Source organism: Hoplias malabaricus, chromosome 1, assembly GCF_029633855.1.
Source record: "Hoplias malabaricus isolate fHopMal1 chromosome 1, fHopMal1.hap1, whole genome shotgun sequence".
Classification (NCBI taxonomy): Eukaryota; Metazoa; Chordata; class Actinopteri; order Characiformes; family Erythrinidae; genus Hoplias; species Hoplias malabaricus.
Genome location: NC_089800.1, coordinates 58,468,677 through 58,493,179, shown reverse-complemented (window position 1 = coordinate 58,493,179; position 24,503 = coordinate 58,468,677). Strand labels below are relative to the sequence as shown.

The 24,503-nt window shown below is 39.1% G+C and overlaps 1 protein-coding gene across 2 annotated transcripts in view; it reads right to left on the bottom strand.

Moving 5' to 3' along the window:
* The window catches only part of LOC136694496 (kelch-like protein 29), a 106,680-nt gene that overhangs the window by 28,043 nt on the left and 54,134 nt on the right, over positions 1-24,503 (bottom strand). For both annotated transcript variants that reach the window (XM_066668124.1, XM_066668115.1), the window contains exons 7-9: positions 18,903-19,099; positions 14,576-14,835; positions 3,522-3,720 (exon numbers count right to left, since the gene is read on the bottom strand). In XM_066668124.1, coding sequence (XP_066524221.1) covers positions 3,522-3,720; positions 14,576-14,835; positions 18,903-19,099 — 656 coding nt within the window. The remainder of the gene's footprint in view (positions 1-3,521; positions 3,721-14,575; positions 14,836-18,902; positions 19,100-24,503) is intronic.

Genomic DNA, 24,503 nt, shown 5'->3' with positions numbered 1-24,503 from the left:
CTTGGCATATATGGGCTCAGCTACTGCATGTGTACTCTTTGACCCGGCTGCTTATGGACCCCCTCTGGTCTAGAGAGGCACGTTGCCCTGGGGGCAGAGAAACTCTGGCCCCACATCTGCAAGTGCAGTCCATTTCTGACACCTCAGTACCACAGGGAAACAACCAGCCCATCAGTCAAACTCCACTACATATATTTTCCAGGGAACTGGGTTCCTTCAGTTACACTAAAAAAGTACATCATTTCAACATGAAAAAAAAGCAGGTTACACCAACAATTTTTTTTGACAGCATTAACACAGAAACATAAAGGATGTAGGGATGTAATATATTTCATGGGAAAATTGTGTTGAATCTAATACTTATACATAAATTTTATTTTTCATAAGTACACATTTTAGGAGACACACTTCTTTATTTAATTTGTAGTTTAACCAAAGTTATTCATTTTTCAGCACTAGGAAAGAAGCACTAAAAACATATTTAGCAGATAATTACAGAAAAGCCACCATAACTAAATTCAAGACCATTATTTTCCAGTATATACTGGAAGCCCAACCCATGCCTTCTTTATACATCCACTCTTTTTAGATGTATTTTCAATTTTTGTGACAGTTAAGATCATTTGCAAATTAAAAACCTGCTGATGTTCTCAGACTGTCCACGAGATTATTACAAAGATGAAATGTCTTTGAATTTGCCATTCCATGTGAAAGTAAATGAAAGTTATTTGCAATCTTCTCAGAATGTCTCCTGAAGCAGAACTTGGGCTTAATGGCTGTTTTGACTGAAGATTAAACAAATGAAAGATGATCTGATGGTTGTACAGCACTGTTCCTGATTAACTGTTTTGATGCATCTTGTAAAAAATGTTTTTAATTTGTGTTTAATTTTATTCCATTTACTTCATTGTACTTTTATTGTAAACCAAAATAATATATAAAAAAGATGCTCTATGAGGTTCTCCAGCATATTTCCAGTTCATAGGGAAATCTTGAGACTTTTAAGTCATATTCAAGTTGTCTTTTTTCCGTTTCCTTTTTTTGTTTTGTTTTGTTTTTTTTTTTTTTGAGGCAATATTTTATTGAAGTAACAATATTTTTACTTGACAGTAGTTTTATATATCTCTGCCCAGCTATGCCTGAAAAAGCTCACTGCAGCAGCTATAAACCCAGGCCCAGCGAGACTACACCAAACGGAGGGCACAGTGCTAATCTGGCCCCACACTCATTCGGGGCTTGCTAATCCAGCAATGCTTGGATAAGGGCCGGGATCCATACCCTTCTTTCAGGTTCCTGAGCTCCTGCTGTGTGAAGAGTCATGCTGTTTCTAGGTCTCTCCTGCTGCTGACAAACGCAACGAGACAGGTATTAGAGGCAGGCAGCAGGAGGCTCTGCCCAGATGCCACTCCTCGGCTGATTGGAGTGGATTAAGCAATGATGAAAAGAGCATGTGGATTCAGCACTGATTTTATACGAATATTCTGATAACCATGCATCAGAAAGGAATGTCCCCTCTCCAGTAACTGCTAGAGTGCACATGAAGCAATAGCTGCAAAATTTTACAATTTGCTCCACTCCCAAATGTAGTGAATCAGCCAAGATATACTAGGTGTCTGTAGTTTGCCTGTGTTTTATTTTTAAACTAAAACTGCAGGTCGAATGTAGCAAAAGATTTCAGATATTATTTTTAGTGGCAGGCAGAACTTTTAAGGAATCAAAGTGCATTCATAAAACAAACTATAATGGCCGGTTCCAACAAGAATCCATTTTTATGTCATCTGACAAATTTTGAATAAGCATATCAACAATGTCCAAAGAAAAACATGTATCTCCATTTTGTGGACTTTCACAGCAGTTGTCTTTCACTTTGTGTGAAAAATTTCATGATGAATGGACCAATAGAAATGCTCCAAAATTATTTGGAATGAAATTCTTTGCAATGAAAAGTTACTACTGTAAAGTTACTATTTTGGAGATACATATATTCCTTTGGACAGTGACAATATAAAAACCTCCATATAAGCTGATGTATGTTGTCAGGAAAGCCCTGTGTGTCATGCAGCCTTATGAATACTGTAATCCATCCATCCATCCATCCATCCATTATTTGTAACCGCTTATCCAATTTAGGGTCGCGGGGGGTCCAGAGCCTACCTGGAATCATTGGGCGCAAGGCGGGAATACACCCTGGAGGGGACGCCAGTCCTTCACAGGGCGAATACTGTAATCCTAATCGCAAATTGATTGCTTATGTGTTTTCTGCCACTGTATAACTAACTGTAAGGGGACACACATATAACCATACTGAAGCCTAATTATTCAACCCTATTCACTTGTGCTGTTTTCCACTGTGTAAACTGTGTAGTGTGCCCCTATCACACAACACTACAAAACTGGGAAAGTAAAGGTTAAAAAGTGCAATCACTGCTAATCCAACTTCATTACTCAGCTTAAAATACTTGGAAGAGAACACGCAACCCCCAAGCAGTGCCAAGGCTTAGGTGGATGCGCCATGTAGGTGCTACCTGAAGCTGTTATTATATACAGCAGTATATCATAGTCCAGCAACTCACTGAGGTTTGAGGCATGTGTGTATTGATTTGGGCTGCTGGCTTCCAGGAAGCTAATTAGTGAGGTATACCCTTCCATCACTTTGTAGCCAAATTTGTTTAGGCTGAATGACTATATCTGAAACTGGTGTATATTAGATTTTTGCCAATATATCTCTCAACATCCAATGCAATCTTAAGGTAGAGTTTCTGAGACAAGTGGCAGAAATGCTGAGGAGGAATGACTGGTGCCAATATCTGGACATTTAGGTCAAGCTAGTAAATTGGTTTAGCATCGCATGCGTGCAACAATGTTTACTATACAGACATCACTAAAGATACTTTGATCCCCCAAGTTTCTAGAGGGTTAAGGTAAATGTATTGAATTGCATAAACAATGAAAGGTGCTCTTAAGGGATAATAGTGAATTTACCTTTATAAAATGAAAAGATTATAGCTCCATGAACAGCTGTGGACTGGGACTTTGAAAATGCAAATCCTTGACCGGTTTCACACAGCAGGGCTTTTCTTAGGTACACATCAGTGAAATTTGCAGAGTGGCTAAAGCTCAGTAATAAGCAGCGCAGGTGCTGTGACACCCACTGTTGACTCTCACTTTGGCAAAGATGTGACACTGCTGTGGCTGGACTCCAGGCAGGGTGTTTAGCTGCATTAGCATGGAGGTGCTGTTACAGGAGATGAAGGGGATTCTTCTGCTCTACAGCTCTACACTCGTATTGGACTATGAGCAGCAGCAGACTGAGACAACCAGGTTGGGGTTTTGAAGAAGCCACAGCTTACCATACAGCATGAATAGGTAATGAAGGAGGGAATTACAATATATCCAACATAAACCAAGCAGGGATAACTAGTAGAGTGACAAAAGATCATGACAGATGGTGCTTGGAGTAATTATACAGTTCACACGTTGATGGTGCGTGATGTTATTGTTAGATGAGCTGAAGCGTGTACCTGCAGACAGTCGCGGTCGAGTTCTGGGTGTCTGCATCTCTTGTCGGGCATGGGGCAACATGTGGTAGCGCTTGGCCTCATTAACCAGGTCTCTGCAAGGCTCCGAGGACTTTATGAGCTCCTCATTGTCCACTACGTTCAGCAGATAGCTGGGGTGGATAAAGGGAAGGCGAACCACTGCCAGCAGCTCTGACACATGCTGCAAAAGAAAAAGCAAAATCAGACATATAATTATACATAATTTATTATATTTTATTATAAACAGACTATCACTACTATATGTGTGTTTATAGAACAACAGAACACCCTTTTAAACTGTAAATATATATCACAATTGCAGATATATATCCGGATTGTGAGAAACAGGATATGCAAACAACATGAAAAAAAAAAATCAGAAAAGCTGAAGATCTTTTAAACATGTTTTCTGCATTTTTTCTGGTCAATGAAAAACAAATATCCTGTACTCTGCTTAAATAGATGCAAACTTAATTTCAGATGGCCTCTCACTTATGCATGTATATCTTACAACGCCAGGGAATATGCTACAGTCTCAAAAAACATAAAATAAAACACAAAATGCAAATGCACAGCTTGTGTTACATCAGCATCGCACTAAAGAATAAAACAAGAAACAACTAAAATGTCCAAACAAGAGACAAAAGTTTTGTTTGTGTCTGACTTAGCATACAAATCTTCGTAAACCGATTATGTCTCCAAAACCAATCTCTCTCTGAGACATGACAGTGGTTAAAGAGCCCACAGTGGGTCTGGGCTTGCTGTTAAACCCACATAATAAACTTCAGCACCAATTACCCAGTAATCCAAAATGCCATCGTGGCCTAGCAGCATTTTTATGGCAGCAGCCGGGTGATAATAAGCAGGAAGAACAGCTTGGTGTACAGGTGAGCGTTTCCAAAGGCCCCTTTTACTGCTCTGCAGGGGGAGGGGGAAGTTGCCATGGTGAACAATCCTGTCACTGAATGGCTTCCTTGTTCCACAATATCTCCATTGAGACCTTTGTCCACATCAGGGGAAACTTGTAAACACAATACGACATGGCCAACAGCTGGTGTGGCTTTTTAGTTGTTTTTTTTTTTCTTCTCCCTTTTCTTCTTCCTTCCTCTCTCTATTCCAGGTGACAGATTTCAAAAGCAAACGCAGCAAGCACATTATAAGACACAATCTAGGCCCACAAGAGGCATAGCACAGAAATAACTCTCGACATAGAAATTGGTCTTCAACTCATATTCTCATTCAGATGGGCCCAAGACTGGTCTAATTCAGGAACCATAAAGGTCAGGGACGTGGGTGGGCTGGTGGCATTTCCATGTAGTCCCAGGTGAGAGACTATCTGGGTGATTTGCACCATCATATTCAGATAGTTTATCTATCTGGCATTTCAAAGAGGGAGGTCTAACACCAGCATTTGATAGGCTCGGTGCAAAGAAGGGATCTTACAGCTAGGAAAGATGTACAAAAAAGTATTTTTAACCAAATCTGCAGGCGGCTGTAGCTGAAGAGAAATCCCTCTGGATTACAACCATTCTCTCCTCTGCTGAAGCAATCAAAGCTTATCGACTGCATGATCTAAGAATCAGAATGCAGCTCCGCTTCTTCTTTGGCCAAACCTATCTGCAATAATGTCACAGCATGAGGGAGCTGGACTACAGTGGCGTATGTATGATAGCGATAAAGAAGCTCCACGGTGCAAGAAAACCTAACACCTTTATTCAGTGTCAGAAAGCAGAATGTGAGCTGCAATTCACTGAATTGCCTTCACTGTCGGAGGACTGACTGAACAGAGCTTAATGAAGTTCAAGCACAAGTAACAAGGTCGACCACACTGATACTCTTAAGCATAGAAGTGACTTCTCGCTTATGTGAAAGATAAGGAGAAGTGGGTGGGAGATATTCTGTAATTGCCAGAAGGCAATGCAAATAGCTTAGCGATGTGCTGAATGCTGAGTGCCCTTTTAAAGCTGTTTACAATAAGATTTCAATAGCAGGCTCCTCAGCGTTCACCATGCAGTTCCTCTTTGCAATAAAAATGCACCGGTAACGCACTTTGCAGGTATTCGGCACTCCAGAATGGTTCTGGAAATGGCAGTGCCTTTCCTTTAAAAGCAGAGTTAATTTTGGCTGTTTGTCTGAGTGCTCAACAACCTTTAATTCCCAAACCTACAAACGGAACTACAGTACAGCTTTGAGTTTTATGCCAACATTGTAAGTTATATCTTGTAAGGTGAGCAGCCAGATTCTCTTTTATCCATCAAATGAACTGCATTTCTTTCTCGGCAGCTGAACAAATGGGACAAATTGGATCCTATCTGCCAGCAAAGCAGCTCTGCCAGCTTTTGCAAAGGTGTAATCATATTGTTTTTTGTTTTTGTGCATTTATTGACTTTTGAAAAGGATATTTTCTCTCTTGGTCGTACCAGCAAGACAATGCTGTTCAAAGACATCTGCAAATTGCAAAGCAACAGAATGAATAGCTTTATAATGTTTAAACAAGCACTGTTGTTAAAAACACACCTGCAAAAATGTAGCTTTACAGAACGTAAAAGATATTCTTAACTTTTAATGCCAGTTAAATGTTAATATAGTTCTTTTTAAGATTTCTCATTGGTCCATTATGGGGGGCACGGTGGCATAGCTGGTAATGTTGCTGTTACACAGCTCCAGCCCTGCTCCGGGTGTCTGTGAGTGTGGTGTGTTCTCCCTGTGCTTGCGTGGGTTTTCTCCGGGTCCAAAAACACTTGCTGGTAGGTGGATTGGGAACTCTGAAAATTCTCCATAGGATAAATAGGGAGGGATTTGGCAGGAAGGGCACCCGGCATAAAACTGTGCCAAATCGATAATGTTATTTTTCTAAAAAATATTTTTGTACAACAACAGAATCTGTATACAATGTATTACTTATTAACCTCTCTGTATTTGATTGTATTTTAGTAAATATGCATAACATGATGTGTAATTCCATTTGAAGTTTACCTATGCTTTGTCTGTTTGGCCCTTGGCCCAACACTAACACTGCACTTTGAAGACAACACTTGCTTAAACTGTGTAGCTAATGCCACTGTGAAAACTGTGAAACTGTGTAATCTAATTAGTGTAACATATAAACAGACAGCAGATGTTATGCTTATGTAAAACTGAATTTAGCTCCATTTAAAGAAACTAGTGTCTCTAATTCTTTGGTGTTTGATGACACACGTTATAACTTATGAATATCAGTGAAAGGCCAATTATTTCAGTTAGCTGAAGAACCCTGGACCAGCTCTTTAATGAGCAGCTCATGTGTTTTCTTTTAGAGACGCACTCCTGACAGTACAATAATCTGCTCTAATATTTTATTTCATGGCCAGACATGCTCACCATGCTCCCATTATTATCTTCAAGTCAAATAACAAATTTTAATCCCTGGGGCAAGACACAACAAGCCAGAATCAAATTTGCGATGTTTATTCCACAGCTTGTAGATATAAAATTCATCTATCCAAGCCATAAATCATGAAGCTGGTGCTGTGCACTAAACAAATCTATGAAGTGAATTTAATGGAAAGTGAAAATTCACTGAGCGTTCCTTATATACGTTTTCTTCTGCCCCAGGGCAGGGTTATGAGAAAGAAAGGAAGAAGGAAAAAGAACATTTCAAATCAAACATGGCACAAACACACACATGCACACACACATACACAGTGTATATATATATGTATATATATATATATATATATATATATATATATATATAGAGAGAGAGAGAGAGAGAGAGAGAGAGAGGAGAGAGAGAGAGAGAGAGAGAGAGAGAGAAAGTTCATTCTTAAAGTTTGCATTTTTGGCTTCTTATGATACAAGTAATTCCAAATACATTCAGTGGCATAAATGGTCTGGGATCTGAATGTTCTGCCTATTCCACTGTGTAGAGAATACAGACCTTAGCAACAATCGCAAACAACTTTAAGAAACAACTTTCCGAGTCATTTTCTTTTAAATATGTATGCTGTTTATTTTTCAGAAAAATCAATGAGCATATGCAAATACACATATATACACAGTGTCTTATGTATGCATAGGTTTTTGTCTTAAAAATCTACAAAAACACACACACACATACTCACACACACACACATGCACGTATGATGGGCTGGGGTTGGTGGGTATTAGAAGTGTATGGGATGTGGGGATTTGGACACTGGAGCTCATCAAGTGTGATTGATGGGCTGCACAGGTGTGCTGAAAAGGAAGACAGATTAAGCATGTCTCCGGAACACTTTCCTCTGTATGGAATAAATGGAGATGTGTATTGAAGCACAGCAGAGAAGACAGTGCCATCACACTGGGCAATGTCAGCACTCTAATAATGCCTGCAAGCTCAGATATGGGGGATTCATATTAAACAGCAGCAGCAGCTTGTGCTTCAGTGTGAAAAATGACCCGCTAAACCGGGCTCGATTGCTGCGCTCCTTGATTGCATCTCCTCGTAAAGCAGAGTGAGCATTGGGGGGTTAGTGTGAAGTGTCTCAGGAGACAGGGACGCCGGCAACCAAGAGAGGGAGGGGATCGAACCCGATCAATAGTGTGGCAACATACGAAGAGGGGGATGTTCACTTTAGCCTGTAAACATGACTCTGGAAAAGTGTGCACTGTGGGTGCGCGTTATGGACATAAAATGTGATGTTCAATAAAACTGTCACAATGGAGTTATGAGAAACGATAAATCGTGATTAAAATAGTGTGTCTCTGACTGGGTGTGCCACTAGTACTCACAAAGGCTTATAGTAAAAAAAAAAAAATCCACAGCTACAAAAGCATCACACATCAGGCCTTTTTTTTTTTTTTTTTTTTTGCATGCTAAGTAGAGGATAGATTAATTTAAGGCTGAGTCTTTATTTATTCATTTATTTATATGTTTTGCATGCCAAATTCATTAACTCATTCATTCATTGTCTGTAACTGCTAGTCCAGTTCCCGGTGGGTCCGGACCCTACACCGCATCACTGGGCGCAAGGCAGAAAAACACCCTGGAGGGGGCACCAGTCTTTCACGGGGCAACACACACACTCACACCTATGGACTTTTGATTCACCAATCCACCTACCAACGTGTGTTTTTGGACCATGGGAGGAAACCTGAGCACCCAGAGGAAACCCACGCAGACACAGGGAGAACACATCACGCTCCTCACAGATGGTCACCCGGAGGAAACCCACGCAGACACGGGGAGAACACACAGTGAACTCCTCACAGACAGTCACCCGGAGGAAACCCAAGCAGACAAAGGGAGAACACACCACACTCCTCACAGACAGTCACCCGGAGGAAACCCACGCATACACAGGGAGAACACACCACACTCCTCACAGACAGTCACCCGGAGGTAACCCACACGGACACGGGGAGAACACACCACACTCCTCACAGACAGTCACCTGGAGGAAACCCACGCAGACACAGGGAGAACACACCACACTCCTCACAGACAGTCACCCGGAGGTAACCCACACGGACACGGGGAGAACACACCACACTCCTCACAGACAGTCACGGAGCAGGACTCGAACCCACATCCACCAGGTCCCTGGAGTTGTGTGACTGTGACACTACCTGCCGCCCTGCATGCTAAATTGAGCACAAATAAACATTAAAAACCCCAACTATATTTTCTACACAGGTCAAAAATTTACAAATACATATTTACAAAAAAAAGTCCTTATGGTGAGAATGGTTTGTTGTGATGTTTGTTACTGCACAACAAGGATCATCATGATGTCTGAAGTACATTTACCTTTTAGTAGTCCAGGACAGAGAATTTCTTGATCTATTCTCATGGTGAATGGTTACAAATGAGAGCAGGGTTTCACCTCTGTGCTGGGAGGTACTTGTTGAGCCTCCTGTTCTGACAGTGTCAATTCACTGATGACATTTATAATCCACTTTGTCATCATTACTATGTATTGAATGCAGAAATTCATATTGAAAAAGAAAGAAAGAAGAAAGAAAGAAAGGTTTATAACCATAGCCCTAGTCTGAAATATGACAAAGTTGCTAAGTGGCTGCTACTGCTCTAAGACTGAGAAGCCACTGGGTTTGGAAGAGCAGTCCTTTCTGAATTTTAACAGAGTTCCAAGCTCATTCCCTGTCATGGGCTGTCATCAGTCAGAGAGCAAAAAAGACAATTATTAAGATATACGTCTGGCCAGCAGCATGTTAGAGCAGCATCAGCCTCAGTCTGTCACCTACAATTCACCATCAAGTTGGAGTTGAACCAAAGATGTATAAAACCTGTCTGAATCGCCATCACTTTTCAAATGAACATTCTCAAATAAAGCTCCTGCATAATCTTAGACCATGATTCAGCTTATTTAGATATACTGTGTTTCCAAGCAACAGGATTATTTCATTATCCAATCCTAGCTACAGCATCAGTGTTAAATTAATGAAATGGATAATTCTCTGTAGATGCTGCAAATCAAATCAGGCCGTAATGTTAATATTGTAAATTAAATTTCAGGAAGGGACATGAGTTAAAGGGCCATATTGTTTTTTTCTTTTATCTTGTATTTTTTGCCTTATTTGAGATCCACTTATGGCACTTGGGTGGGTTAAAGCAACAACAAGAGCCAGCAATAATTTTTTGCAACAATTTTTTTATAACATAGAATTTAAACAAGCTGCTTTCTGACATTGTGCCTTTAAGATTGATATATTTAAATGATCTCTGTTCTCACTGGCTGCCCTGTATTGTGTGTTTTCAGCATCAAATCTATCACTACTGCCTACACTATTTCCTGTGTTCAAAAACATGTCAAAACCACCATGTTCAAAAACAGCTTTTCGCTTTATCCTGATGCTGAAAAAAAAAAATAATTATATAGAGTTTCAATTATTACAGAAATAATTATGCCTATAATTACATATAAATTAACAAGACACAGTCACACTTTGAGTATAACAAACTGAATTCACAGCTGGTTTTAGGACCTGACTAATGGTATTAATAATACCATGCCTTTGACATTTAGGTTACATAATCAACACAAGTAAAACCATATAAATACATTTCACTGCATATAAGCTGTTTAGTCCTTTACAAAGTGCACTGTTACTGTACTGATTTCTCCCCTGCAACCTATTACTTACCCCCATATAAATCTGAGTAAAAAGCCCTTACTTGGCACCCTCTTATGGTAATGCCTTTTACAATCCACATAGCATAAATCTAAGTATTTGGCATAGTCGCAAAACAAACAACACAGAGCATACGTCTGAGAAATTTCCTATACTGACAAACCACAGGGAAGCAGTTTGAAGCAGTAGAAGCAGGAAACGTTCAAAAACAAACTGCAGAGACGCAGAAATGGAATGAAAGGGAGAACTTGTGGATAAACAAGAGTCTTTTCTTTGGGTTCTGCCTCAGTGCTATGCTGGATTTGTGATTCTCTCATGAGAGGAGAGTGAAGTATCTGAGCTCATTTTCACCTGAATTCAGATTGATTTCTTCTGCAGACTGTTGCTCAGCAGAGGCCATCCTAGGCCAAATAAACATCAGGTCACTGCATCAATCTCTATTGCTTCCTTTTCAAGCCATCTGATCTAGTTTCACATCAATGCTCAATGCACTCCAAACAGTGTGCCCAATTTGCTGTCACATGTCCTCCATTCAGGAGCAAACACAGATGATGTATGCACTTTCCAGTTCCCAGTAATATCCAAAAATATTAAGCAAGTGGGTAATCAAGCAACAAATTATTATGAGAAAAATTAATTAAAGGGAAAATAAAATATTAAAAACGACCACTTCATCACTACTATCCATACTTACATCAGGGAACGTCTGGAGTTTACATTACAAATTGTAGCTCTAAAAAAATCATTCTGGCCAACAGCTAAGCAGCATGCTCCACAGTAGAATGAAATGCAGCTAATATAATTGAGCATTATATTTTTGTTTGTTTTTTCAAACACCGTTCTGTGAAATTTTGCCAAAAAAAAAACAAGTTAAACTGTCTTTCACTTTGGAACATGATGGCTTTCTTTGGGGTGAAACCACCAAAAACAAGTCTTCCTCAGTGTTATTCTTAAGGTTGATAAATGAACACAGATGTTATCAAGTGTAGGAGATGTCCATATACCTTTACCTGTCACCCAAGGGTTCTCTGTTACTTATTGGAGGACATTACAGTATGTCCTTTGCTGGTCTTGTAGGGCACTCATCTTTAGGGGGTATAGGAAATGTCCTAAATTTCTATTTGTCATTCCATGTGGCCTCAGGATCTTTAAAAAACGTATAGTAACTCATTGTAGACTATTCAAGAATGTATTGACATTTTTTTGAAGAAGGCTGCAATGTTTCTTAATTGTATCATAATTAAACTTCCACAAAATTATTTTGTAATAAGGACTTGTTGCTGTAACAACAATTGTGGATTTCCTTTTACTTGTGGCCTCTATAATATATCTCATTCCAAAAGGCTGACAAAGGTGTATGGTTTTCATCATTTTGCCCAGATTTACTCTGATTCACACCGTTTCCTCAGTCACTCCTCCTTCCCGCCTGCAGATTATACCATGTAATCAACCTGCTATTCCCAGACTTAACACTGTGGAAATAGAGCATGTAAAGCACACTAAACGCATTGCTTTGCAGTAATCTACTCAAATCCCAAGCACAGCACCCTCAATCTTTCATCACCCAAATTACTAGAGAGATTTTTCTGGAAATGTTCAAAGATTTAAACATAACAAAAAGAAAAAACAATCCCATTTCCCATACATTAGTCCTAACTGATTACTTGCTCGGCAGAACAGTGATTTAATCACAAATTATTGATAATCACTGTTTTTAAAACCTGGGACTTTTGCACTGTAATTTAACATCAAATAATATTTTTTATTTTTTAGTTATTTATGGTGAAGTGCCTTGACTTGTTCCACATCTTTGAACTACACACATATACAATACTGTGTTAATGTCAAAGAACCTCCTCTATCTTGCTGAATAAATAACGGCAATTCCAAAATACATTCAATAAAGTTAATATCCAAGCTTTGGTGTGGCCAGTCCATTGTACAGAAAACACTACAATCTTTATTTCCCCCTTTTCTCAGTAATGGCTTTGTAAAAGCTGCACACATATTCAGACACACTTCAGACACAGTTCTCTTCTACCAACACCTATAGGTTGCTTCTGAAGCAAAATATTAAAGTTTGATTTTTTTGGTTCTACACTCATTTTTGCATTGTTGTTAGGAGATTCATTTTTAATATATTTTTATTTTTCATTTCCCACCCCCCATCGTATTTTTTTTTGACTTCACTTAGTTGTGAAAATAGATAACTAATCTCCTCAGAAATATCTTCTGGGAAATGAAAACTAGCATTTCATGGTTGTTATGGCTAGAAATGAAAGAAATGATGGTGGTTTGTGACTTCTGCACAGTAACACATAAAACAGGCACAGTCTTTGGAGAAGCTCATTTTTAAAACACCACATGCAGCCAAGTAGTATTTATGCAAATCTCATCCACCTGCTTGTTCCGAAATTCTGGGCTCTTATGATATCACCACCCCACCACAATTACAGCATTGCCATCACAACGAGCCAATTACAATGCAAAGTCTTACCCTTCAAATGCAGCAAATTCAACATTAACATGGAAACCACATGGAAGCTGCCTGAGATTGCTGTATTTAGCGATTTCAATATTCCCCAAATTGCAATATGATGAAAAATTTGTCTAGACAGGCAACTGGCTTACATTTAGAGTGTGGAGTGAAAAGGAGAACATTCTAAGGCAGAAGAGAAAATGTAACCAGGGACTGGAATAAAGTAAGTAGGTGCAGGTGGGAGGACAGCGGAGGTTTCTGGAAAGAGTCATAAAAAATCTATCCGACCCATGTCTGAATCAGTACTCGGATTTGACATGTCATGCTTTTGCATATTGCAGCAATACAACCACCACCACCGCCACCACGTGAGTGTCAGATTTGAAAAAAAAGCCCACCACCCAAATAAAGTCTGCTGTGCTGTGGGGTTGTGGGGGTTCTGAGCATTGAATGTTCATTGGAGCTGAGAGAATGGACAGTGATTGTAGAAACCAGGAGGTGGTTTAATTATTATGGCTGGTTGGTGTATATTCTTTGAAATACCTGAATGACTGAATAAGTAAATAACTGAATACAATCACATATATTTAATAGTAAATAATTTCAGTTCATGTTCTGAATGTTGTAAATGCAAACAAGTGTTGGTGGGATTTTATGACTGTTTCTTCTCTTTCAACGGTGCATGGAAATGCATGCAAATAGGTCCTCCTTGAAGAAAGATTGAAGATCATGTCATTTCAAATAAATTATTGTATTAACTTATGAATTGCTCTTATGAATTGAGTGCCCAATGTGAATTTTACTATCTGTCAAACCCTGATTTCTCCCAGGGTGTCCAGTTATTTATAACCTGAACATATACATATAATCCTAGGTGCAGGTGGCTATGCTCTGCTTTTTTATTATATATTCTTCACCAATTCCATCAAGACAAAACCCTTGTACATGCATGTTCAACGGGCCCATAAATTATTCTGAATCTCATTATGAGAATTAGCATTTTATCTGTCCAGACAAAACCCTGTATCTCTAAAATGGAGCAGAAGGAAAACAAAACATTTGAATGTCATTAATAGAGGAAACATTTAATCATTTACATATAATTTTGGACTATTTCTATTGGCCTGTTCATCAGGAAATTCTAACAAAATGTGAAGAATAACTCATTCATTCATTGTCTGTAACCCTTTTCCAGTTCAGGGTCACTGTGGGTCCGGAGCCTACCCGCAATCACTGGGCGCAAAGCAGGAACACAGTCTGGAGGGGGCGTCAGCCCTTCACAGGGCAACACACACATTCACTCACACACACTCCTATGGACACTTCTGAGTCACCAATCCACCTACAACGTGTGAGTTTTTTCTGTTAAAAATGATTTAGGTACGTTTTATCTTCAAAGCAACAATATATTCTGACTTTGGAAGCATGAAGCTGGATGTCTTACCTGTACCCGATTGCAGGGGTCCTTCTTGATCCACTTGATGACGGTCTCATAGACCAGCTCTTCAGCTTTAGTGTTGAGGCTGTCATTGGACAGGTAGCTGATGAAGTCCTCTTTCGAGATGTTGAGGATCTCCTCTTGACTGGCCACCTCAGGGAAGTTCTGTAAAGCGAAGGCTTTGGCCATGTTGTGGAGCTCTGTGCACTGCATTGCCTCAGCCATGGCCTGCACCCCCAAGCAGTTACTGGCCGTCAACTGTTTCTCTGCATGAGATCAGCACACAGATGTTCATGCATTCAGACAAGCACACACACACAAACATACACACAGACACACAAACAAGCGTTTGAACCTTCAAATGCTGGAGGAGAAGAAAATAAAACCTGGAAAAGCATTTATGATACACGGCTTTGGAGATGGGGTTTGCTGGATTAAATTTCTGCGGGTGTGTTGCTGTGGAACAGGCAGAGTGTAATATCTCAAGCAGCTGGTGGGAAAAAGAACTGAGAGCAGGAATCGATTGGACACGAGCACAGGAGGCTCACCCGGGCCTTTGATTAGCGCAGACAGGCACAGACCTTTTCTACAGCACAAAAGGTCAACACAATGACTCTTTAGCCTGCTCTGCCTACAGCACATCCGTGACATGCACACACACACACACACACTGGTCTCCAGGACTGTTCACTGCATGCGGTGCATATGCAAAATCTCAGGAAGAAAGCAAACTCAGGCAGTCCACTGCTGACTCTTCTCAGGTGTACACTCAAATATCTCTGTGCTCACAGAGTGAAACTTATCAATAATTACAGAGATAACAGGCAAATAACCTGAGAATATGAACTAGACTCAACCAGAATACCCAGAATATAGCCAAACTCGTCCTTTGGTTTCAGCTTTGAGACCTCTTTCTGTGGTTTAAACAATTTTACTTAAACCTATGCCAGTAACAGAATTCTCACAGCTAACATGAGTAAATTAAGTGAGGTTTATCTTTGCTTTATTTTATAAATGTCAAAGCATTGCTTCACTCCATGTGCACTTGTAATATACATATATTCAAAATGGCTGTCTGCAATACAAACAACACAGTCTATGTTCACATTACAAGCCTCATTAATCAATTCTAGATTTTGGTTCAGATCTGAGATCTAAGATTTTCCTGACTTCATGATTTGCATTCATTTTTATAATTACCCCATATCTGTCATTAACATGGGCAAACCTGTGACCTGAAAATGACCTGTACATGAACAGTCAAGAGCATTCATGTCATAAACACAAAATAAACAAAATAGCAGCATAAAACTGAATTTGAATCTGATCTAGGTCTACATATAAAAGTGGTGGCTGGGGTTTGATATTAAAAATATCAGATTAGTGTGTTCACACAGCTCAAAAACATACGATTTGCAAAAAAAAAATCTGATCTTTTGAATCGTTACATCCTTACATCCTTTAGCACATTGAAAGAAGTGACAACCCTGAGAAGTTACATCATGATAAAACAGCAGTTTAATTGGCAATATAATATATATATTATGAAGCAGTGCAAGAAGTGCACAAGCCCAATCCCCAAAGCATTATTAACTTTCCAAGTTACTACTTGCAAGGTCTGCTGGGTATCTAAAGTTTCATACAACAAAAAATGAAAGTAAGTGTACTTTCCAAAAGTACACTTTCCACACGCATTAAACGTGTTATAATCTATTCTATGTAGCACACCTGCAAATGTGGTTATTTTTACACTTGGCTGTTTCATATTGAACTGGAATATATACTGAAGGAGGCATATTGCTGCACTCTGCAGTGAATTCCTACAGGAGCGAATGTCATTTCATACCAATTGAGGTATTCATGGATTATTAAGTGCCACATCCCAGTGGGAGACAATGACAGAGGCACTGGAGGAAGAAAAAAACAAACCTGAGCTGTCAAAGCCCCTATCACCCTACAGACTTCTATTTTTTGGGAGCTTTCAAACATGGTAAGCAGGGCTAACAATTCAAACACTGTACCCCCCACTCTCTCATCACCTCCTAAATCAAAAAGCGTATTATTTAAAACAAGGACAACAGAGCCATTAAATAACAGCAAAGTTGGAATTTATGTGCAGCGAGGGTAAAATCCACACCGCAAGTTTGTGAGACATTATGCATTCAAAGGGAACAACACTTTCAATATTTCAGTATAGCAGCCATGCATAAAAAGTGCCAAAGACAGGATCCAGTCTACTGATATGCTTGCCACAGCCGCCAATGCTGTTTGACAGGAACCCATGGTAAAATATGAATGGTACCAATCTGCACTGTTTGTCTCAGAGAGCGATGTCTGTCGAGCGTATTTCATATCAATGGGTGGTCATGTTACTAGCAATTATTTCTGCGAGATTTAATACCAGCAGTCCCGGAGGGATTATATTAGTAATGCCTGGAGATCCATTACCAGCCAGTGTGAAAGCCGTTATGATAACCATACTGATGAACCAGTGTACTAATAACTCGCTTCAGTCCACAGCAGACAGTGCTGTGCACAGCTGTCAATCAGCAGTCAAGAGCGTGTGGCATGCTGAGAGAGAAACACGGCCCCAGAGGAGTGCAGGACGCCAGACACGGCAGATGAAGTTTCAATCTACTGATTCATTCTGAGCGACCATTAAAACTCCTCAAAGAACTTAAAAACATCGGAAGACATTCATGCCTCCATATCTTCATTTCTAAAGCTCTCAGACCACACTGGATATTACAGCCAGCCTTATATCAGGATATTATATATGAATGTGTCCTGATAGTTTTGCTGCTAGCTTCCTGATCGCTGACAGACCATTCCTCACTGAGCAACAGAAATCAATAGGTTAGAAATCACTGTGTTCATTAACACTACATCACAAGTACTCTACACATATAGAGGGAGGTCTTTTTTTGCCACTGTAAGCAGAGCGGAAAGAATTCTATGGGGCATGAAGGAAAAGTGCAGCACATTATTTCTGAACCTCGATATGCTTTTAACTTCTTAAAACCTAAGGTTCTGTGTATGGGTTCACATTTCAGTTCTTATAACTTATAGTATCAGAGAACTTATCCAAATGTTTATGACACTTACATAAGAATAAGTTTAAACCTTAAATATTGGGTGAGACCAAAATCATGTTTCTTATTTTCTAGAGTTAACTGAAACTGCACCTTGATAAATACTGATGCATTTGTTGATCCGATAAAATATTTCATCTTGATTTGTCCATGGTAAAAAAGATACTGTTGTTTTGCAGAAGAAAAAACAAACTTCATTTACCTGTTCATGATTTTGTTATTTTTCAGAAAATCCAAGTTCATAGACAGTACAAATGTAATCGATTGTGTAACCAACTATGTAATTATATTTAAATAATATTGCAAAACAACATCAATAGTGCTTGACCTCTAATGGTTTTATAACAGATTAAAAGATTAAGGTGATTAAAAAAACAGTGCAGTGGATGAAACATATTTCATAAAAAGATACCTTTGGCCAAACCAAAAAAAAAAAAAAAGAACCCTCCCGACATCTGTTGTGAACATGCCTACATGCATCTTTCAGCAGAGTAGCTGTCCTCTCTAGAGTGAGATATTCTGACTAGAAAACAAAATTCATATGATGTGTTTGGAAGAGGGGATTGTATTTTGGATTTTGTGAATTGGGTGGTTTAAATATTTTTACATTAGCTGGTGAATGTCAAAGGCAGATTATTATTGTTCCTGCTAAAATGCTGAATATCTTACTGCAGCCATATAAATGTAGCATCTGTCTTCAAATTCTCATTACAGTGGAGAGCATGGATCTTGCAAACAACAGAAATGACTAATCAAATGAGAAGCAAAACAAGCTGAAGGCTAAAGTTAGCAAGGTAATGGGCTAACAAGATAACATGTCTCAGCTTGGCTCCTTTGTACTGACCTAAACATAGATTTATTTATTTATTTTTGGACTAAATGTGCAGTCCTTTTATTCTTTCTGACTTTGTTAGATGGCTGAGACAAGAGCTGCACAAATATATGATTTCATTCGTCAGTCTGTAAATAAACAGTCAGGATTAGTTGAAATTTCCAAACAAAAATTTCCAGTCACTGTGTGACGTATTTGTTTAAATTGAATTCTGTCAAATTGGTGAGACACAGGAAAAGTATTTTGTATAACTAAACACAGGATAACTCTGCAAAAAACAAATTAAAAGTCCTTTTTACATGTTCATGTGTAACACTTAGCATTTACTGAGTATGTTCCACGCAATGGCCACGGAGATGAAACTGTAACATAAAAACCTCATGATGCATTGGCCTCTGTTGTTGCTTACCCAGGAAAGACACGCAGACTTTGCAGAAGGTGTTGAACTGGAACTTGTTCGCTGCCTCCAGCAGTGTTTTGGCGTTGGCTGAGTCTATGATGAGGGAGCCAGTGTACACAAACTCCAGCAACAGCTCAAGGACCTCAGCACTGATGTTATTCATGGTCATTTTCATCTTTTCACCATTCCTGTTCTCTCCGGCCAACCTGGAGACAGCGGTGGGGCAGTGTTAGACTGGAAGCCTTTAGAAAACTATAATTAAAACCTGTCGTGCAGTCAGATTCTAAATGACCCATTTTTTGGGAATATAAACTCTTGAGAGTTTTCCATGAAAAGTGGGAGCTTGTCTCTGAGAAGTGTGGCAGAGCTTGAGGGGAAAACCTGAATTGGTCGTTATGCATCTTCATGCATAATACATATATATGTATAGGCATATGGGAAGTGCAGGCTGGATGGCCAGGCTAATCGAGCAGCAGCTCGTTTAGGAGAGGCCCATAGGTATAAGTACATCTCATTACAGCTGAGTGGCAGGTGAAGGCTCTGCAAACCTGAGATCCACTGTTTGGGGAGAAATGTTCAGGGAGTCCAGGTAAAGGGCTAATGCTATAAGCATCCATTATCTGGGGTAGTGCAGAAACAGAGCTCCTCCAAAACAGCCTCTTGAAACAACAACAACAACCAAAAAAGCTCACTATGGTGACACACTAATGAAAGGCCATGTGGCTAAGAAAAGCCATAGTACCAGCTGGGCAGTGATGTCTGGTGCAGACACAATGACATGAAAATCACTGTTATACATTTTCTTCTGCACTTACTTCCCATATTTGTTTTCTGCAAACACATACATTCTTGAAAATAAATGAGCCAAAATGGATTCTTAGGAGTGATGTTAAAGAAGAACCACTTTTGGTGTTTGAAACAAAGTTCAAACTAACTTCATGTGATTTTTTTTATCTGCTGTACAAGCTAAAAAATATAAAACAATATTTGAAGCCAATGGTAAAAAGTGTGTTTTGAGTCAATGACAATGTTGTAAAAGGTCTGTTTTTTGCTTTTTTTTTATTTTTTACTTTTGTTGCACAGCAGAAAAAAAAAACATATAAAACTCAACACTTCTATAAGCTGAACTTACAGCTTACATAACTTGGGCAGATGAGGTTGCCTCCTTATATGCTGAATTTTTGCAAAAGTTTAGTTATTTTCAGCTTCCACCCACAAGCTACAACATGCCCATCACACAGTGGCCTTAGCCTGGGGGGGCCTCTGTATTTATGCCCACCCTGAGGTCCTAAGATATTGCTGCCCATTTAACCCATGATCTTTTATGTCTTGACAATACAGTCATGCCCCTCTGAAGATATGAACTAAATTAAGAAATTAATTAATTTTATTTAAAAAAGATTTCATTTGTAATTTTTGACAAATCTAAAAAGTGAAGAAAGTTAATTTATCTAAAAGCGCATAACATCATTCCAAAGAACCCTTTTGCCAAAACATAAATCAATGTATCTACTTGCATTGGCCCACAAATCATTGCAGACCCTTGCAAGTCGAACAAATCTAACGGGCCTCTGCCCGTAGTCTGAGTTGTCAAACTTTCATGCATAGTTAGCAAATGCATTTCTCTGAATTGCTTATATGAAGATGAATGGACAGAATTAGACAGACAAATTTCATGTGAGAAAAGACACAGACTGTCAGACAGATGGAGAGTGAGGAGAGCAGGGAAGGAGAGGGGTGAAGAGTCAGTCCTGCCACAGGGAGCCAGCAGCCATCCTTCATGTGTGGAGGGACCATTCCATGACTGGGACCTGGGCTTAAGTCTCAAAAAGCTTTCAGCTGCTGCCAAAACAAAGTCGAGAATGGCCTGTGTACGAACTGATGTATTAGTCATTGTATGGGCCTGACTTGGGGAAAAAGCCAAAGGTAGAGTATGAGGTGAGGGGTAAATCTCTGGAAGGGTCTGGAAAATCAAGAATGTTACTCCTGAAAGGAAACAAAACAAAACAAAACAAAACAAAAAAACCCTAAAATGCAATTCATAACTGTCAGTCGTAAGTGCAGGAGTAGAACAGTACAAAAGAAAATGCAAAAGCAACCGACCACTGAGTGAAGTGTGAGGATGTGGGTGGGAGAAAGAAAGAACAGCAAAAAAGAAATCAAATTAGTAAAAGTCAGCAGACTCCTTTGTGGGATCAGTCATTCGCTCAGCGGAAGCTGAATTGATGGCTTCATGAACGCAGTTGCTCTATAAACACTGCGAGTTTGGAAAACAGTTTTGTTCTTTTTTAGCAGCGCAAACAATAATTTTGCTATCAGATATACAGATCCAGAAATGTACCATTCTTCTCCTGCACTGACTGTAGGCATAATCATTATTGAACTGACAAAGTAGAGTGGTGACTGTCAGGTTACTGAGGAGAAGGAATGGCAATCATAAACAATTTTTCACAATTGAATAGAAACAGGAACAATGTGTTGTTGCTGGTTAAACATTTGACTGTTTCCTTAACTGAAAAAGGGGTCATTTAATATGGTATGGGACCAGAAAATGTGCATGCATTGTTTATTTATATTTAATGTGTGCATTTCTACACTTGCAAACATGAAGGAACCTTCTACTGTAGCTGTATGAATTAAGTATGCACGCTTTATGAATCTTCATGACAGCAGTGACAGGCAACATGCATAAATACCTATTATACTGGAGCGGAGTGTGTGGGTAACTATATTCACTCTGCATTACGACCTCAGACTTCTCCTCATACACTCTGATTATTCCCTTATGGTGAGAATCAAGCCAGAGCTCATGATGGATTGACTGCCAGAGGCACAAAGTAAATATTCATTAAAAAAAAAAGAAAAGAAAAAAAAACACAACAATGACAAAAGATGATATGGGACCTCTGGAGAGACGTGAATTTTTTTTAATGCAGGGCCTCCTCTCATATCTTTATCACAATAAAAGAGAAAACAGGCTCTAAACAGATTGTATCTGAATGCTGAGCCACTAAATGGATGATTGGCGAAAGAGGTGATTTACTTTTTAATACAGCTTTTCTCTGAGCAGGAAGAGCACAGCAGGTGCTCTTTAGAGATGATTAGATAAACATGCTCCATTTACGTGCAACAAATGATGGACGAGCAGACAATGAATGACCAGCTCAAAGCAAGGCTTGATATGCCTAATGTAGGGCTGCGTGTCCTCTGATACCAAATTGCGATTGCAGCCCAATGCATGCTTCAAAAAAAAAGATCAATATTTGGTTCAAATTTGATATGCTTGACATGGAACATCTTCAAAAAGATCAGAATTGTTAAGTCAATCTTTGGAAATACATGACTTGAGTGGGAACAAGCACATAATCAAGCAGAAACAGTGTCTAGTGTCTGACGTTTTGCTCAGTAGAAGGTTGTCAGATGTAAAATGGCATGTCAATGTTTTCTGCTGAATACATGATGAGGTGTCCTCATTGGATTGGCTGGGCCTTGCAGATCATATATTTGCAGACAGCAATGAAAAGCCTCATTTGGAAAGTACAGAACAATGGCCAATCTGGAGATAATGAGACAGCATTCCAATCGACCTTGGAACATCATTTAATCACAGAATAGAAGGAGCCTAGGCCAGTTTTTAGGCATCATAAAATAAAGTTACAAAACTGCTGTCACCTTACATTAATGCACTGTCAGGCCATGGTTAAATTCAGTTGGTGGTTTGCTTTTTCTGCCAAAAAGAAAGAGCATGACACTGAGGTACGTTCACTCTTTGCTAAGAAAACAAATGTCTAACAAACCTATGTCTTTAACAATTGTCGTCACTTAAGCGCTCTCTCTATTCTGGGATGGACAGGGAGAGAACTGTTCTAAGGCTAAACCTCATCCTATCCCACCTTCTAGCAGCAGTGGAACTCAAATAGCTTTGAGAAGTGTATCAGCACATTTTGTGCTCCACTGAGAACAGAGTCAAATCTACACTCACTGTTATTGCTCCTAATGCAATTTTCATAGCTGCTGTTCACAAGATAGTATAGCAGGGCCCAGACCAAATTCACAATCTAAGAGGCCAAGGATCCACTAAAAATGTGTCCTTGAGACTTCACAGCATCGTGTATGATGCATATAAGAGCATTATAAAGATTGGGCTTGTAAGGACAAATGTAAATGCATCAGCATTAAGTTCTCTTTTTTGCGGTTACGAGGTATGTTACAAAGGACTTTTTAGCCTTGGAATCATCAAGTAACTGCGACTCAACTGTGAATGTGGACTAGGACATGCATTCCACAAATCATACAAACTGGCATTTTGATTAATTCATTGAGCACTCCCTAAAGAATGTAAGAAAAAATGCAAAGATGAGGTGTGATCAAAATATCAGAAATATCAAGTGATAATATCACAGTACTTAAAGACATTTCTGGATTCAGAATATGTATCACAATCTCTCTGGGAACGTTTTTTAAAAACAAAATCTAATTTAAGAGGAATAATGATGTGCAGCTGAAATATGCTCTCTAGGTACTGATGATATATGTCTGAGAAGCAGAAAGAGAAGCATATTATCACAAAACCAAATTTAGTCATACGTTTGATATAAAATTAACATATACTTAATATCCAAATGTTTGTTGACACCATTTCGGATTAGTGAATTCAGCTACTTTAAGGAGTAGACACAGACATTCAACTCTAAACACATAGTTTGTGAAATCTCCATAGAAAATCATGAAGTACTTTAAAGATCATCATAAGATCATCAGGCTCAAAGCCAATCACCAGCTAGAGCAGTCTTTAGAGAACCGGGGTGCCGTCAAAAATATTCTGATGGGGCTGACATAAAAATAAAAACAATAGTTTCAAAACTATATAATGAAAATGCTTTGTTGATCTGGGAAATACACAAAAACTTCATAAAAGTAAAGCTGGCTGAATTTCATGTGTCTGCTCTCACTTGCAGTGAATTGCCTATGGCTGACTGGGTGGGTCGTGGTCCTCTTTGGACCAGTTGGACCTGTGGCCACATCCCTGAGTCAGAAACTTCGAAGAATAAAGTAAAAATATTTAGAAAATACACTCCGAATATTTAGACAGAACAATGACACAATATATGTTCAAAAATTCTTGCTGAGAGATTTAGTCAGTATTTTAGTGTTTAGCACTATCAGGGGGAGTAGGACAGTGTGTTTGTGTTGTGATTGGACATGGCAGCCATAAACGCAATTCATTCTCAAGCAAGTTATTCAATGAGAATCCAATAGATATGCTATTATCATAATTTTATTTTCAAGAAATAATGTTTAAAAAAGCATGCGTGTGTCAGATGGATGAAGAGAGTGCCTTTTTTTAGACTGGGATGACTTCAAATTTTGCACACTTTTAAAGGGTGCCTTAATCGAAAAAAGGTTGAGAAATGCTGAGCTAGAGCAGGGAAAAGCTCCCTTGCACTGAGAAGTGGAGCAGTGAAACTTGTTCTCTGGAGGGACAGAGTTCTATCCAATGCCTCTGGGATGAGGTGGAATACTTTTTGTGCTCAAGAACAAATCATCCAACATCACTGCCAAGTATAACTTCACAAATCTTCTCATGGCTAAATGGAATCAAATGCTATT